Raw genomic sequence first — 16789 nt, forward strand, 5'->3', positions numbered from 1 at the left:
TTTAATGGGTATAGAATTTCAGATTTGCAAGATGAAGACATTCTGGAGATCTGTTTCACAACAAGGTAAATCTACTTAACATTACTGAACTTAAAAATGGTTAAGATGGTAAAATTTTGTTACGTGTTTTTTTAACACAATAAAAAATATGCTAAGGAGTACCTGCTACGTGCTCAGCATGGTTCTAAGCCCTGAAGATATAACACAAGTAATATAAATTCCCTGCCCTCTTGAAACTTACATTCTGAGATGGGGTGGCAAGGTATGAACATATAACAAGAAACAAATACAAAAGGTAATTTCACATGATTTTAAGTGCTTTGAAGAAAACGTAAGCTAGGTAACAGACTAGGACAGGGATTGGCAAACTTTTTCTGTAGAGGGCCACATGGGAAATGTTTTCAGCCTTGCAGGCCATTCAGCCTCTGTTGCAACCAGCTACTCCACTCTGCTCTTACAGTAGGAAAGCAGCCTCAGGTAATTCTCAACCGAACAGGCATTGCTGTGTTCCAATAAAACTTTATTTACAAAAACAGGCAGTGGGCCAAATCTGGTGGGTAGTTTGCTGACGTCAGGGCTAGAGGGTACCTCCCAGGGGGAACAGAGGGTGGAGGGGGCAGGATTACTTTAGGCCTCTTTGAGATAACATTTGAACTTGAGAATCATGAGAAAAAGTCAGCCATGGAAAGATCTGGGGAGCGTTCTAAGCAGAGAAAACAGAAGTCTAGGGTGGAATAAGTTCAAAGGTCAGAAGGGCCAACATGGCTGAAAGAGAGAAAGTGAGAACCCAGTGCAACAAGGCCAGATGGGTGGGCAGGAGCCTCGGTTATTAGGCTAAATTATTATTAATGTTATTAACTGAATTATAAGCACCTCAAGGGTCAAAGGTGTGGCTTCTATGCCTCCTCAGTGCCTCCGAGAGCCTGGTATCCTGTCTTGCCCATGGCAGGTGCTTAAGACACATATGAATTGATGACAATTCATTAGGTTAGGAATTTGTTGATTGAGATTCCACATAGTCTATTCCAGTGTGGTCTGTGGATGGGTTCTAGTCTGTGTTTATTACCAGTCTACAATAAGACAAGAAACTGCAAATAACGTATTCAGAAACTTTTATAGCAAAGACAGTGCCGCAACATCCAAGATTTTTATTGTATTGAAAATTGGGCTCTAACAGATCTATCAACCTACTTCCTCATCAGTCTGAGAAACCTGGTGTATACTCTCAAATCCCCTGAGATCAGCACACCAGCCAGTGGCTAGCTGGATGAAACTGGGAAGCAGCTTTTCTTGCATGCCACATAACAATTCCTTTGTATGGTGGCTACTGAGGATTCTATCGATATATATATATATATATATATTTATTATACCCTTGCATGTAATTGCACGCCTATGGAGCAAATTCCTCTCTTCCTAGTGACACTCACCAGAGGTGGCAAGCCAGTAGACACATGGTCTTCATTGGCACCTGGGGTCACTGTTGTATCTTTCACACTGTGGGTCACCACGCCATCTTCCACACCTGTAGTCACAATGGCATCTTCTGGCCCGACTGTGCTAGCTGAAAAAGAAAGACTGAGTCAGGACTGAAGGTGGAAATAGTGTGGGCAGACCTAATGGGCAGCTACAATCACATTATCTTCTTTCTCATTTCTTTTGAGGATTTTTCTAGGGGGTGGGGTTCATCTTTCCTGCTTACCACAAACCATTCTCCTTGCTGCACCTCTGGCACATACAATGGCCTGCTTATCTCTGTTGCAAAACAAAGGAAGGTGGAAATACAAAGAGGTAAGGCAGCTAGCCCCTCCCTGCTATCCCCGAGGCAGGCTGAACAGGGGGATGCACGCCTTTTCTTTTCAGTAAAGACCCAGATTCTTCCTGGTGCCGTGTCATACGATGAATTAGTATATTCAGGTTAACAGAACATTGGGGCTGGCCCCGTGGTGTAGCAGTTAAGTGCGCACACTCTGCTGCTGGCGGCCAGGGTTCGGATCCCAGGCGCGCACCGACGCACCGCTTCTCCGGCCGTGCTGAAGCCGCGTCCCGCATACAGCAACTAGAAGGATGTGCAACTATGGCATACAACTATCTACTGGGGCTTTGGGGGAAAATAAATAAATAAATAAATAAAATTATAAAAAAATATATATATATATAATATATTCAGGTTAACAGAACATTGGGGCTGGCCCCGTGGTGTAGCAGTTAAGTGCGCACACTCTGCTGCTGGTGGCCCGGGTTCAGATCCTGGGCGCACACCGACGCACCGCTTGTCAGGCCATGCTGTGGCGGCCTCCCATATAAAGAGGAAGACGGGCACGGATGTTAGCCCAGGGCCAGTCTTCCTCAGCAACAAGAGGAGGACTGGCATGGATGTTACCTCAGAGCTAATCTTCCTCACCTAAAAAAAAAAAAAAGGTTAACAGAACATCATTTAGACCTGGAAAAATTCTTAATTAACGTCAACTGGAAAGATTCCTAAAAATACCAATTTGCAGACTCTATCTCAAAGCCACTGAATCAGAATGTCCAAAAGTGGGGTCTCCATCTTTTTATTTTTTTTATTTTTTATTTTTTTAAAGATTTTATTTATTCATTTTTTCCCCCCAAAGCCCCAGTAGATAGCTGTATGTCATAGGTTCACATCCTTCTAGTTGCTGCACGTGGGACTCGGCCTCGCGTTGGACGGAGAAGTGGCGCCTTGGGGCTTGCCCGGGATCCGAACCCGGGCCGCCAGCATCAGAGCGCGCGCACTTAACCGCTAAGCCACGGAGCCGGCCCTCCATCTTTTTAAAATCAAGCTCGCTCCCCATTTAATTTTGAGACTGCTGTCTACCTGAATGATTAGAACCATTGGCTCTGACCACAGACCTCAGAGATAACACAGAGCTCAACCTCTGTTGTTGCAGTCGGGGGTAATGTCTACAGGTGAAGGTCAGTAGTATACTTAAGGCTGCCTAGATAACCAATAGAACTCTTAGTGCCCCCAGAGCCATGCTAACAAGAGACCTCACAGCCTCGGCCCTGGCTCTTCTGCATTAACACTGGACGAATGACCCTGTGGTGCCCATGAGAAAGTTTTCGGGAGGAGCAGGGGATGGGTTGGGTGGATTAGCAGGTTGAATTCCACCACCAGGGGAGAAAGCAGATAACAACAGTGGCCTCTTCTCCAACCTCTGTTGCAATGATCTGAACTAATCACCAAGCTGGAGCATCATCTCAACTCATCAAATAATCCTTTTCACAAGTTAAAAACCTGACTCATTGGCCACGGGCTCCCTCCCCAGGCTGAGTGGCTCTGGAAATTCCATGACTAAATACAGTTGCAAAATAAGCAAGCATACACATCCCAGGAGCAAGAGGGAGGGGGTGCCTGGAGACTTCTTTGTGTAATTAAAGAGCAGATGTTTGTATGGAGGCAGAGCTCAAGTCAGCAGCCCGTTCCTGCCTTAAGATACATTATTTCTCTCTATGCTTCGACAGCTCAGCCGAAGACACAGCTAATAAATATATGATCACAACTTCTTTGCTGATGCATAGAGGGAGAAAACCTCTAAAGTAAATTCGCTTGAGCCCTCTCTTTGCATCTAGAGTCCTAATCCAAGGCTGCCAATCAATGGCTTTGGATGAGCCTCTTAAGAATATGCATTTATTTTTCATCTCAGGAGAAAAAGCTTTCACCAGTTAGCAATAACTGAATGCCTCAGTGCATGCAAATGGTTTGCCTCCCCTCCTGGCCATTTGCTGGGGTGGGGGTGGAGGTCTCGATTAGCTCCCACAAGAATTTATGACTCTGCGGTGCAGGCAAATGTTGAATGTATTCATCGAGCGCAAGGGGAAATATCGCTTTGCCAGGCAAGTTATCCTTATTAAAAACACTAAGTATCCCATTTTCTTTTCTTCTTCTCCTGGACTGAGCACAGTTAACAAACCATCAGTTTTAGAAATATTTTCTGGAGCTGTTCAGCAAAATTACTTACTACATGGCATCCTCTAACTTTAAAAAACAAAACCCACCATTGCTTAAAAACAAATCAAGTACTGAATGAAGTTGGTTTGAATTCTTTCATAGAAGGTTCAGTTCATTGAAAGCGTAACTTGATAAAAATTCCTTCTTGTTCTTTTCTATGCTGGGCTCACAGAGCCAAGTAGTAAAATCGCTCTGAATAGACAAAGGGGGTTTTATGAATGACACTCATGATTAAGATGCGTGTCTTTGTCTCACTGCCCCGGCATTCTTTTTGCTCCCTGGGAAAGCAGATCTTGAACAAGAGATCCTCAATTGTCCCTCTTATTATTTTGGCTGAAGGCTTTCCTGGGTGAAGAGTTCCTCCGCGCCCAGCTGCCGGGTTTCCAGCCAGCGGCTGAAGTCCTTTTCCTTTGAATGGTGAAATTCACATCAAATACTGAGACCTTTGCTCTGCAATGGTTTTTTCCTCCTAAGACACGTGCGTGCGCAGGCAACACACACAACTGTTTATACAAGCCCGGTGACGAACCTACAATAACAGTGTCAGTACTGAGGCAGTGTCCCCTCACGCTCACATGAACACCTTTTCCTGACACACCCAGCCTCACCCAGCGGTGGGTCAGAACCAATGGAAGTTTCCAAATACGGCAGCAACCCATCATTTTACTTTGGAATTTTTTTGTTTGTGTGTTTTTCTTAAAAAAGCTAGGCCAAAGTTTATACTACCTATGAGAAGGTGATGTGACAAAGCATTTTACCTTAAGGCCTGATGAATACATGAGAAAGAATAGGATGTATTGGAGTATACGAGGAAGATATCTGGTTTAAAACTAATTCGGCCTGACTCTTTTTCCAGAAGGGCCTGACGTGGCCTGTTGAGCGTGTATTGTAAATCTGCCTTAAACATTCACAAGGTCCCAAAGCCGAGAATGATGCCCTTAAAGATAGGGGTGTTGCCTTCCCCATATCAGCATTTCTTTAAGGATAAGCATTTCTTCCCAGAAACTCAGGATTAGTTTCTGACCTGCTTTAACTCATCTCGCGACCTCTGACCTGCTGACCACGGACCTGCTGTGTTCACCTTGTGACCACCGACCTGCTGTGCTAGCAAGGCATCTTGTGACAGCAGCAAAACAGATATTCCTGTCATGTGTGATCTATGTTCTTTGTTCCAAGATGGTATAGAACCACTCTGTACACCCCGTGTCTTTGGAGAGCTTCCTTCCTTGGGAAGGGAGCCCCCGGGCTATCGTCCTCAGACCTGGCTCATATAATAAACTCACACCAATTCTGACTTATAGATTGATTATGGATTGTTTGTGTCAACAGCCTCTTAAGTTCCAGAACAAATAAGAACGGAAGACACGCTTATTGGCGTGAAAGCACTAATTACGAATCATTTTTATCTTTGCATCAAAGCTTAATATCTCTAAAGAATTTATTCTAATTTACATACATTAAATGGGATGGCATTACTTTAAAAATACTTTAGAATTTAGATACAAGGTTAAATAATGCTGTTATTGTAATTGTATTGTAACAGTCCCAAATCCTTGATAAACATCTTTTGAATACGTGTTCTCAATTTTTGGTTTTATCTACATTTCTTTGATTAGCGGTGGTGAGTTGTTTCATCTATTTGGCCATTAGAAATGTCTTCTTTTGTTACCATTTTTCTTTTACGGTGTTCATCTTTTTTCTAGTTTTGTAAGTGCTATTTATGCCTTAAGAACATATTCCTTGGAATAGATGCTACAAACATTTTTTTTTTTACCAGTTGGCATTTCTATCCCTCTTTTTAAAGTTGCAGCTCTGTCACTAATCAAACTTATTAAGCCTGTTTTGTTCCTTTGATGTCACACTTACAAACTCTACCTCAAGATTATATAAATATTCACCCCCTTTATTTTCCTTATGGTTTTGTTCTTACACTTAATATTTCTATTTATCTCATGTTTGTTTTGAAGTATGAGGTAAAATGGGAATATATTGTGGTTTCCCCCAAAAGATTAGGCTGTCGTTCCAATAAATCCTCTTTTCCCCACTACCTCAAAACTAGCTCTCATTGAGACAAATGTCTCATTTGAAATACTGTGTCATAATCACGGGAAAAACCCTTCAGCTCAAGGACCAGCTTAAATGGCCTGGGCACTGCCTCTGTGCCCCATTATATACCACCGTCTATCTGCAGACTCTTTCCAGAGCCAATTCCTAAATCTACGCTCCCCTCACCATCAGCTTCCTCTTCCTCCTCACATCAGCTGACTGCTGCCAAGTTAAATCACTGCCAAGGATGCAGCTAGAATAAAATGGGGTGTAGATAGCGAGGAGGAAGGGAGGGCTAATTGAACAGAAGTGCGCTGAGGTCTTTCCGAGCTGTAGGTTCTACCTAACGTGGGAGGGCACGGCATTATAACAACACCCTCCCTCACATTTGTTCAGCAACGTAGGGTTTATGTGGTGTGTTCCACTGACTTTATTTCACAATAGCCCTGTGGGTGGGTTGCACTGGCATTACTGTCCCCATTTATCAGATGAGGAAAGTGAGGCTGACGAAGGCCTCTCCCTGACCAAACTTCAGTTAGGCTCCTTTGAGCCCTGACCTTAAGCTTCTGTGTCCATCCTTGCAGAGTCCAGTTTCAGCAAGAATCCTGCTAAGACAGTTTAGAGAGAATCCCCCACCCATGATACCTGATCAAGTTCCCCATCCCCCACCTTTGATGTCTAAGCCCTTGGCCAGCTTTTAGCAAGAATCCCATTAGTCCAGTCTGGCAAGAATTCCCCTCCCCTTGATGTCTCCTCTTCGTAGGTTTCCACCCACCGACACTCCCCTAACCCTAGCCCCAGCCCTGTTCCTTGGCTATAAATCCCCAGCTGTCTTTGCTGTATTCAGAGTTGAGCCCTATCTTCTCTATTGCAATAGTCTTGAATAAAGTCTTCCAACTGTTTTAACAAGCGTCAGAATAGTTTTTCTTTAACAAGATCAGAAGTTAAATGATTTACCAAGCTCTCTGGTTGGTGAGCAGATGCAAAGCCAAGTGTTTTGACTGCTCATCCATATATTCACCAACATGGGCCCAAAAAGCACCTTTGTGCCGTCATGGCAGCCGTCATGGCAGCCGTGGGCTGGAAAGCCTGCTGCCCCCTCCCTGGTTCTGACATTCTTCCTTTTCACCCCCCACCCTCATCCTCTCATAAATTATAATCCTGGTTGTCAGAAGCAACTGCTTCCTCTGGCATCTCACCTCCTCTCATGAAATCCCATCTGGCTAGAATCTTCCAATCTAATTATTTAGTGACCACAATCTTGACTTCCTCAAATGCATCCCCTTCTAGGACTAAGCTTTCAGAAGTGGTAGATTAGAAGGAAGGTGTAATTTGCTTTACAAAAGTCTGTATCTCTTTGAGCAGCCGCTCTCCTCTTGGCTTTAAAAATTAAGGCAGCAGTAATGATCAACACTGGAACCTTCCAGGTAAACGTCTATATCCCCGGATGAATAAATGACAAGCAATAGGATATACTGGAGTACATGAGGAACCCATTTGGTTCAGAACTAATTCGGCCTGACCTTATTTTTCCAGAAAGGCTTGACGTGGCCTGTTGAGCATGCATTGTACATCTGCTTTAAACATCTACAGTGTCCCAAAGCCAAGAATGATGCCCTTAAAGATAGACATGTGGCTCCCCCCGCCATATCAGCATTTCTTTAAGGATAAGCATCTCTTCCCAGAAACTAAGGATTACTTACTGACTTGCTGAGTTCACCTTGTGACCACTGACCTGCTGTGCCAGCAGAGCATTTCATGACTGTTGTAAAAGGGATGATCCTGTCATATGTGATGTATGCTCTTTGTTCCAAGACGGTATAGAACCACTCTGAACACCCTACTTCTTTGGAGTGCTTCCTTCTTTTGTAAAGGTACTCTCCCCAGCTATGTGGTCCTTAGGCTTGGCTCATAATAAACTCATCCCAATTTTGATTCATAGGTTGATTACAGATTATTTGTGTTGACACCCCAAACACTTACTGCACACCTGCTATGTGCTGGGCTCCGTCCTGGGCACTGGAGACAGGAGAGAACAAGGCAAAGTCTCTATTCTATAGATTCGGGTATTGGTGGGGTGGCGTAGGGGGGTTATAATGTTACCGCCCAATGTGGGGGGCCTTCTGCTCGCCACAAGCCTTGCCAATAGTGAAGAGGCAAAGTGGTAGGAGAAAAAGGACTTTTTTTATTACAGCTTGCTAGCAAGAGGGAAGATGGCTGACTCATGTCTAAAAGAACCATCTTAAGGGGGCATGAAATCTTACAGCAGTTATATAGGCCATTGGGTTATTGGGGAAGGGGTTGGGAATATTGACCTTCTGGTGTTACAGACTGGGAGCACCACACCAGGTCTTTCAGTTTTCACTGATGATGGCTATCAGCATAGACTCTCTGTTCGGGGGTCATCACATTCCTAAGGAACTCAAAAAACCAAAGTTATCATCTTATCGCAGCTGGGAGGTACCTGCACAAGCAGGGGTCATAAAATCTACAGAGCAGTTAGATCTCCTGGAGGGTGCATATCCAGCTGGGTTAGTTTGTCAGAGGTCATTCAAAGTTACGATAGAGTTTTTCTTTTCTACAATATGGCTTCCCTTATGTCAACCTTGTCTTGAGCTGGTATCAGTAACAAGCAGACAAACAAGAAAGTCTCAAGGTGCTGCTCCTTCATCCCCACCAGATCTCTGCTCACAGGGCACTTTCTCTGGGAGGCCTTCTCCAGCCACCCATTGAAATCAGTACCCCCCTGCACTCACACACTTACCACCCACCATGCTATATATTCACTAATTGGCTGTCCCACTAGAACATAAGCTCAACAAGGCTGTTTTATCTCAATGTCCCCTTGCCTAAAATCCCTGGCTCCAAGTAGGCACTCAGTAAGTATTTGTTGAATGACTGAGTGAACTCCAGACGGGTGAAGAGCCAGGCTAACTAACCCCGAAGCCCAGAATGAGCTTGGGGCACTACACACTCGAGAAACAGGGTGGTCAGTGTGGCTGGACGGTCAGAGATGAGATTGGGGAGGTGTGGAAGGCCAGTCCAGCGGCACACTGTAAGGAGGAAGGAAGGAAGCCAGCGGATGCTCTGAGAAGGGGACTGACATCACTGAGTCCAAGAAACCATGACGTGTGCCGTGTGATGGTGTGTGTGTATCGGGGAAGGTGCCGGGATCACCCTGAAGCAGGGAGATCGCTTAGGCTATTTATCGTCCAGGCAGGAGTGGGTGATGCCTGCACCAGGACAGCGGCTGTAGGGAGGTGAAACAGCTGGACAGGTAATCGCCAGGAAGCGTCTGAAGTCGTTACCCACCAACAATCAGAAATAAATACGAAACCTCAGAGCCGTGGATTCATTTTATCATCTGTTACAGCTCTGCTGATAACAACATTTAGAGTATGAATGGATGGACTGAGTAAAGTAGGATGTTCCTCTATGAGGCTGAGCCCTTTACTGGGTTCACGTTGATTTATCAGGGTAGCGACAGAGGTCCCCTACCTAAGGTTAGACAAAGAGCCTCTGCCCCGCTTCTATCCCACGTGAGGGAGAAGTTCCTCGCAGCCCTCTTTCTGCCGACCTGAAGCTTCAGAATCGGACAGCTGGAGAAGCAGCTCTGACAGCATTTTATCTTGAAACAGGAAAGTTGATTTTCAAAATAAAGAAGTCACAAGCTGAGTCACCCTTGGGGTTTTCAAAGAAAACTTGTGGTGTTAGCCAAGAGATTAAGGCATCTCATGTTGGCTGGTGTTTTCTAGCATCCTGAGCTGCTCCAGCATCTAAATGCACAAATGAGCCTTTGAAGACGGTTGACTACGTGGCCTTGGAAGGATTTTTGTGGCCACTGAGAAGTAGAACGCTCTTTTTTTTTTTCTTACGACATCTTAGGAAGTTCTGGTTTTCCCCTTAGGAGAAACTATGGGATAATTAATAAACAATTGAGTCTAACATCCCCCCCAATGACATTTGGGATGAAGTAATGCTTTTAGAAGGAGGTCAAAACGTCTATTTGGAAAACAAAAATAAAAATGCTCGCTTCTGTTCCTTTGCTCAGACACCGGCTTTGGCAAATTATTTTTCTATCATGTCTCAATACTGTGCTCAGAAGCATGAAAATAAATACACCCAGAGCTATAGGAAGGTGCCAACTTTCAACATTTTCTAGTGCGCTGCAGACCACCCACTGTGATCACTGAGGTTCTCTGATCTTTGTACATCCTTCATCTCAATTCAAAACACCCCAAATTTAGCTATTTGATGGTGCTTCCTTAGTTCCCATGAAGTGGGTTTCTGCAACCGGAATAAAGGTGTTAAAAAAACTCTGCTTTTATTTACCACATCTTTTGAGTTACTCCTCACATCCTATAGGCTGGCCCCTCTTCTGACTTTGTGTAGAAATCTTTCTTTGCAATACTGAAAGCCATCCTTGACTTAGTGCTCTGTGTCAGACTCCCAGCTCCTGGCAGACACTGGGTTGTGGTCCATATAATCACTGATGTGGCCAATGGGCTCCCCCTCCGCACACACCCATTCTTTCCACGGAACCTTGGAAAAGTGCTTACTGGATCAAAAATTTGGCCATGGACAATCTAGGCAACGCCTAGGAGGCTTAGCCCTGCCACTCAGCATCCCACAGAAATGCACTCTCTCTTAATTTTCCTCCAGGCATGCATCATGCCATCTAAAGTCCACACTGTCCCATATTCCAGTGTCTGGCATCATGGTAAGTATTTAGCAGATGTTTGTTGAGTGACTGACAAAGAGTACACGTATAGCCAAGTAGGAAATTTCTTTTGAATTATCCCTTATATGATAATATTCCTGCCACTGTCCACTGTGCTTCACCCAAGAGCTGTTCAATATATTCCCCTGATGAAAGAGACAGCACAGCATCCTACGAGGATGAACTTTCCTGCCCTGCCGTTTGATGTTTAATGAGCAGCAGCCTGTCCACTGACTGCGTCAGGTCCCATCAGCCCCTGCAGGCCAAGGCCAATGATGAGACTTGACTGCCCGCTGTTGGCATTGGGGACGTGGCTTCTCCCATAAAATCCAAGAGAAGCGTGTCAAGGCCGAGGAGATCAGACAAGTGTGACCGGTCCCTCTAGAGAAATCAGAAGAAATGCTACACATTAAGATTTGGAACAGCATACCCTGACTTCAGAGATGAGGGTGGGGTTATGCACAGCGCCCCAGGATACAGCGTTCTGAAGGTCTCTGCAGCTGAACTAAGGCAATAAAGAATGGAGAGGGGCCCATGATGGCTGAGGACCTACTTTCATTTCAATAGCGAGGACTCACAGAGTTACTGGCAGGTGGAAGGAGCAGGACATACAGTCCACAAGATGTGACAGCAGGCCTCCCAACCACATCCATTCTCCCTCCCCTTTGATGGCGGAAAAGGAACTGAGTTCTACTGCACACCCTTCACAAACCTTCACAGTTAATCTCCATGACCATCTACGAGGTAGGTATTTTAATAATGGCGACCACTTATTGAATTTATAGGAAAATGTTGACCTCTACAAAAGCCTCGCAAACCAACATCATCCTCTTTTGTAGATGAGGATGATGGGGCTCAGAGTAAACTGCCCATGTAGCCAGCAAGTGGTGACACTGGGATCTGTCAGGCTCTAAAAGCCCCACTCTAACCACTGTGTCACACAGCCTTCGCGTGTGTTGGTCACTTTCCGCAGCTCCCACTCATATGCCTCTAGACTCCACACAGAAAGGCTGGAGAAGGATGGAAGCTGCTCTGATTGTGGGCTTCTGGATGCCAAGGGCACCTGCAGGTTCATCTCTCAACATCACTGTCCATCCAAACCCCACCCACTCTTCATGGCCTGGGTAAAATACCTCTTCCTTCAGAGCCCTCCCAAGGTGCCAGGAGAAAGTCATCTCCTCTAAATTAGCACAGGACTTGACAACACTGGCATTCACTCTCCCTACTAGCATCTAGAAGCTTCTTGAGGGCAATGGCCCATTCTGCTGTAAATTATGGCCCAGCCACTAGCACGGTCTCTGACAGCTGAATGGATGGATGACGATTCCCACTTTTCATGGTTCAGGGGAGTGAATCAACTTACCTGCTCACCCCCAATGACAAACAGCGCTCAGAACTCCTCACGTGTCAAAACTAGAGATTGTTGATTACAACCTCAACCAAGATTACTCAACCCAGGGAGCGGTTTCTCTCTCAACCAAGAGCAGGATGCTCTCAGTAATAGAGGAAATGAGTTCACAGTTTTGTGGACTGGAATCAACACCTCTGTAATGACTTTTCTGGAACCCAGCTGGGGCCGCAGTCCTGTTCGAAAAGCCACCTCATAGGGAGGACTGCTTAGCACATAAAGAACCAAACCACCACAGCCTGCTTTAGAAGTGCTTCCCGGAGCAGAGCATCTTGACGGGGTGGTGGAGTGTTTGGGAAACACTCTCCATCTGCTCGGAAACTGAGCCTCTGATTCACTCGGGGCCGTCAGCACAGCGGACTCCGATTTTGCAAGAATGAAAAGAGAAGCTCCTTTGGCTCCGACCTCACCATCTACCCATGCAGCTCGCAGACAGGCCAGCTGTGAGCCCAGGAGGATGAGGCCCTGCAGGAATGTGCAGAATGTGGCTGTGTTTCCACTAGCTGCCCTTGGCCTTGATCCTAAGCCTGGTTTGGGAGTTTGAAGTGTGCTTCGGTAGGTTTTTAAAAAATAATTGTTCTTAGCTAAGGGGATCTCTTCTGACCTTCCTTGCCGTCTTTCTCCTCTTGTTCTGATGAATGGGGAGTTTAGGCAGCAAACTTTGTCTCCAGGGCTTACTGCTGATGTTTCCAGGGCTTACTGCTGATGTCCCAGGGCTTACTCCTGATGTCCCCAGGGTCTACCCCTGATGTCCCCAGGGCCTACCCTTGATGTCCCCAGGGCCCACTGCTGATGTCCCCAGGGCCTACTCCTGATGGCCCCATGGCCTACTCCTGATGTCCCCAGGGCTTAATCCCAATGTCCCCAGGGCCTACCCCTGATGTCCCCAGGGCTTACTCCTGATGTCCCCAGGGCCTACTTCTGATGTCCCCAGGGCCTACTCCTGATGTCCCCAGGGCTTAATCCTGATGTCCTCAGGGCCTACTTCTGATGTCCCCTGGGCCTACCCCTGATGTCCCCAGGGCCTACTCCTGATGTCCCCAGGGCCTATCCCTGATGTCCCCAGGGCCTACCCCTGATGTCCCCAGGGCTTACTCCTGATGTCCCCAGGGCCTACTGCTGATGCCATTTTAGTTGAATATCTCCCCAGGTACCCATCAGACACATCAAATTGCATGTCTCATTATGACCCCCAACTCACTGTGTCTATAACAGAGTGCATCAACTCCCACTCTTCTCACCAAATTGGTTCCTAACCTCTCATCCCTCCTACCTGATTTTTATATTTCCATCACCTGCCTTCCTGTCATTCCTGCCAAAAGGCTTGGGCCACTGGGCATCCTCCCTCTTCCTCCTGCCAAATGTTTACTATGTACCAACCACATGTTCTTTTAAGTGCTAAATTAGACATAGGTCCTGCTCTCTTCTCTAAGGGGCAAACGACATATACAAATAATTACAATATAGTGGTAAGAATAGCCAAAAAAATCTCGAAAAAGAATGAAGTAAGAGAATTCACACGTCCTGATTTCAAAACTTACTACAAAGCTACAGTGATCAAGACAGTGTGGTACTGGTGTAAGGACAGATGTAGAGATCAATGGAGTAGAACTGAGAGTTCAGAAATAAACACATATATTTATGGGCAGTTGATTTTTGACAAAGGTACCAAGATAATTCAATGAGAAAAGAATTGTCTGAGTGCTAAAGACAACTGGATTTCTCATATGCCAGAGAATGGAGCTGGACCTCTACTTCACACTATAAATAAAAATTACCTCCAAATAAAAATTAACTCCAAATAAATCAAAGACCTAAATGTAAGAGCTAAAACTACACAGCTGTTGGAAGAAAACATAAGAGTAAATCTTTGTGACCTTGGATTAGGCAATGGCTTCCTAGACATGGCACCAACAGTACAGGCAACAACAAAAGAGAAACCGGACTTCATTAAAGTTTTTTAAATTTGTGCTTCAACGGACTATCAAGAAATTGACAAGACAACCCACAGAATGGGAGGAATATTTGCAATTCATATGTCTGATAAGGGCCTAGTATCCAGAATATATAAAGAACTTAACCATAAAAAGACAACCCAACTCTAAAATGAGAAAAGGATTTGATAGACATTTCTCCAAAGATAAATAAATGGCCAACAAGCACATGAAAAGACGCTAACATCATTAGTCATTAAGGAAATGCACATCAAAACTACAATGAGATACCACTTCATACCGATTAAGATGGCTACTATTAAAAAAAACAAACAGAAAATAACAAGATTTGTTGGTGAAGATGTGGGGAAATTGAAACTCGTTTGCATTGTTGGTAGGAATGTAAAATTGGTGAATGAATAAGCAAAATGTGGTATATCCATACAATGCAATATTGTTCAGCCATAAAAAGGAATGAAATTCTGACACATGCTACAACACAGATGAACCTTGAAAACATCATGTTCAGTGAAAGAAGCCAGACACAAAAGGCCACATGTTGTAGGTTTCTGTTTATATGAAATACCTAGAATGCAAACCCATAGAAACAGAAAGCAAAGTAGTGGTTGCCATGGGATGTGGGGAGGGGGAATGGGAGTGATTGCTACTGGTTTGGGGCTTTGGGGGAGGTGAGTGATGAAAATGTTCTAAAATTGACAGTGGGATGGTTGCACAATTCTGTGAATAGACTAAAAACCACTGGAGTGTTCAATTTAAAAGGGTTAATTTCATATGTGAACTACATACCAACAAAAAAATTTTAATACAGGCATGAGTGTTGTAAGAGGTGAATAATAAGAAATCAGGAAATGAGGAAAGAATAATAAGAAATCAGGAAATACTGAGCTGCGAATTTTGCTGGCTCTTATTCCCCAAAATCTGATCTCACCCCTGCCTTCTGTTGTCACCACACTCAGTCTCTACTCGCCCCCCCAACCTTCGTCCCATAAACTAGATTCAATCCCATATGGCTCCCTCGTCATTTTTTTCTTCTGAAAACCACTATTCACGGCCCGCCCTGCTCCCATTTGCTATCATTGCCTATTACCTACGGAAAAAGGTCCTCCTCTCTTACTCAACATGGACTCATCCTTCTCCCCAATTTCCTGCCACTCCCCAACTCAACCCCCCTGACTCCAGGCAGCCTTCATGGCTCTTCCCATAGAACCTCCAGATTGTTCTAATTTCCGTGCATTTGTTCAAGCAGACTCTCCTGCCTGGACTGCCATCCTCTGCCACCTTGTCCAACCAACCCCACCATTTTTCACAGCCAAGATCAAGTCCCATCTTCCCCACAAGGCTCCCACCAGCTCCCACCAGCCACAAGAATCTTCTCTCCAAACTCCGGGCAGCAGATAATGGTGTGCGCTGCTCAGGACGTGTCATTTTATGCTGCCTCGTATGTTCTTTTATGTAAACACCACATACACATCTGTCTGGCCTCTGTGAGCTGCAGTCCCACTTTATGCTTCCTCTCTAACTCTCAAAGTTCTTAATAACACGTGTGCTCTGTAAACGTTTAAGGGGGCTGGGAAAGTGTCCTTCAATTCAGTACCCTAACACCAATTCACTTCTTCAATCTGAATTATGTATCTAACAAACAATAAGCGGTGTTGCTGCTGTAAGAGATGCTTGAAGAAATCAACTGGCTGACTTTTCTGGGTGTCTTTGGTGGACCTGACCCCAAGCCTAGCTGGCTATTGTGCTAAGTGGTTAGGGACGTGGGCTCTGGGGTTGGGCTGCCTAGATTTGAGTCTCACCACCGCTGTTTGCTCTGTCTATGTGTAGGTTACTGAACCTCTCTGAGCCTCTTTACTCATCTATAAAATACAAATAGCTCCTACCTTGTAGGTCTGTTGTGCAGATTAAATGAAACAAGGCTTGGAAAGTGCTTGACACATGCTAAGCGCTCGGTAAATGCCAGCTGTTATTACATAGTTACTGCTATTAACCCCATCCATCCAGACTCTAGTTCCCTTAGCTTTACAGACTCAGAAATTTAATCTTGTTATGGGGTGATCCAACTCAGATGAAACTGTTTCACATTAGCCAAACTCACAAGAGGACAGGAAACCAAATAGTTTATTTAGAACAGGAAACAGTTTTCCAATGCTTTATACACATATTTGCTATCTAACTCACGCCCTTCTCAATAACAAAATACCTGAGACACTGTTTCGTGTAGGTACAAGACAAAGGGTGGGGCTCCGGGGTGGAATACATTTCCAGACTGTGACAGGACAGGGACCCCTGATTCATCATAGAACCACCTTGACAGAGATCAGAATCCCACAGCTCCCAGATATGACAGCTCGCAGAGTAGCTCCAAGCAGGAATAACGTCCGCTTTGCCTGACTCACAAAAGCAGTTACTCAATAAATATTTATTAAATAAATGTGTTCCTTGGGCAAGGCAGGTTTTACGTCATCAAATCCTTGTTCCCTTTTTCTCCCCTTCCAGATTCTAGGCAAACTGACTCCCTCCACCTTTGGGCAAGATCCTATTTACTGGATCACAGCTTTGCTTCTATTTGTTGTTTTATTCTCCTGGATGGAGATACCTTGATGAATTGCAGGAAACACGCCATTCTCATCCGTAATGTGTTTCCACATATTCCTGCATGCCCCTTCCCTGCTTCCCATCTGTAT

General features: G+C 45.0%; 1 protein-coding gene across 1 annotated transcript in view; it reads right to left on the bottom strand.

The window, feature by feature from the left end:
• The window catches only part of PDPN (podoplanin), a 30357-nt gene that overhangs the window by 9116 nt on the left and 4452 nt on the right, over positions 1 to 16789 (bottom strand). The window contains exon 2 of the mRNA XM_014783878.2: positions 1431 to 1564. Within this exon, the coding sequence (XP_014639364.2) occupies positions 1431 to 1564 (134 nt within the window). The remainder of the gene's footprint in view (positions 1 to 1430; positions 1565 to 16789) is intronic.

Source organism: Ceratotherium simum, chromosome 22 (assembly GCF_057802395.1).
Source record: "Ceratotherium simum simum isolate JZ-2026a chromosome 22, ASM5780239v1, whole genome shotgun sequence".
Lineage (NCBI taxonomy): Eukaryota > Metazoa > Chordata > Mammalia > Perissodactyla > Rhinocerotidae > Ceratotherium > Ceratotherium simum.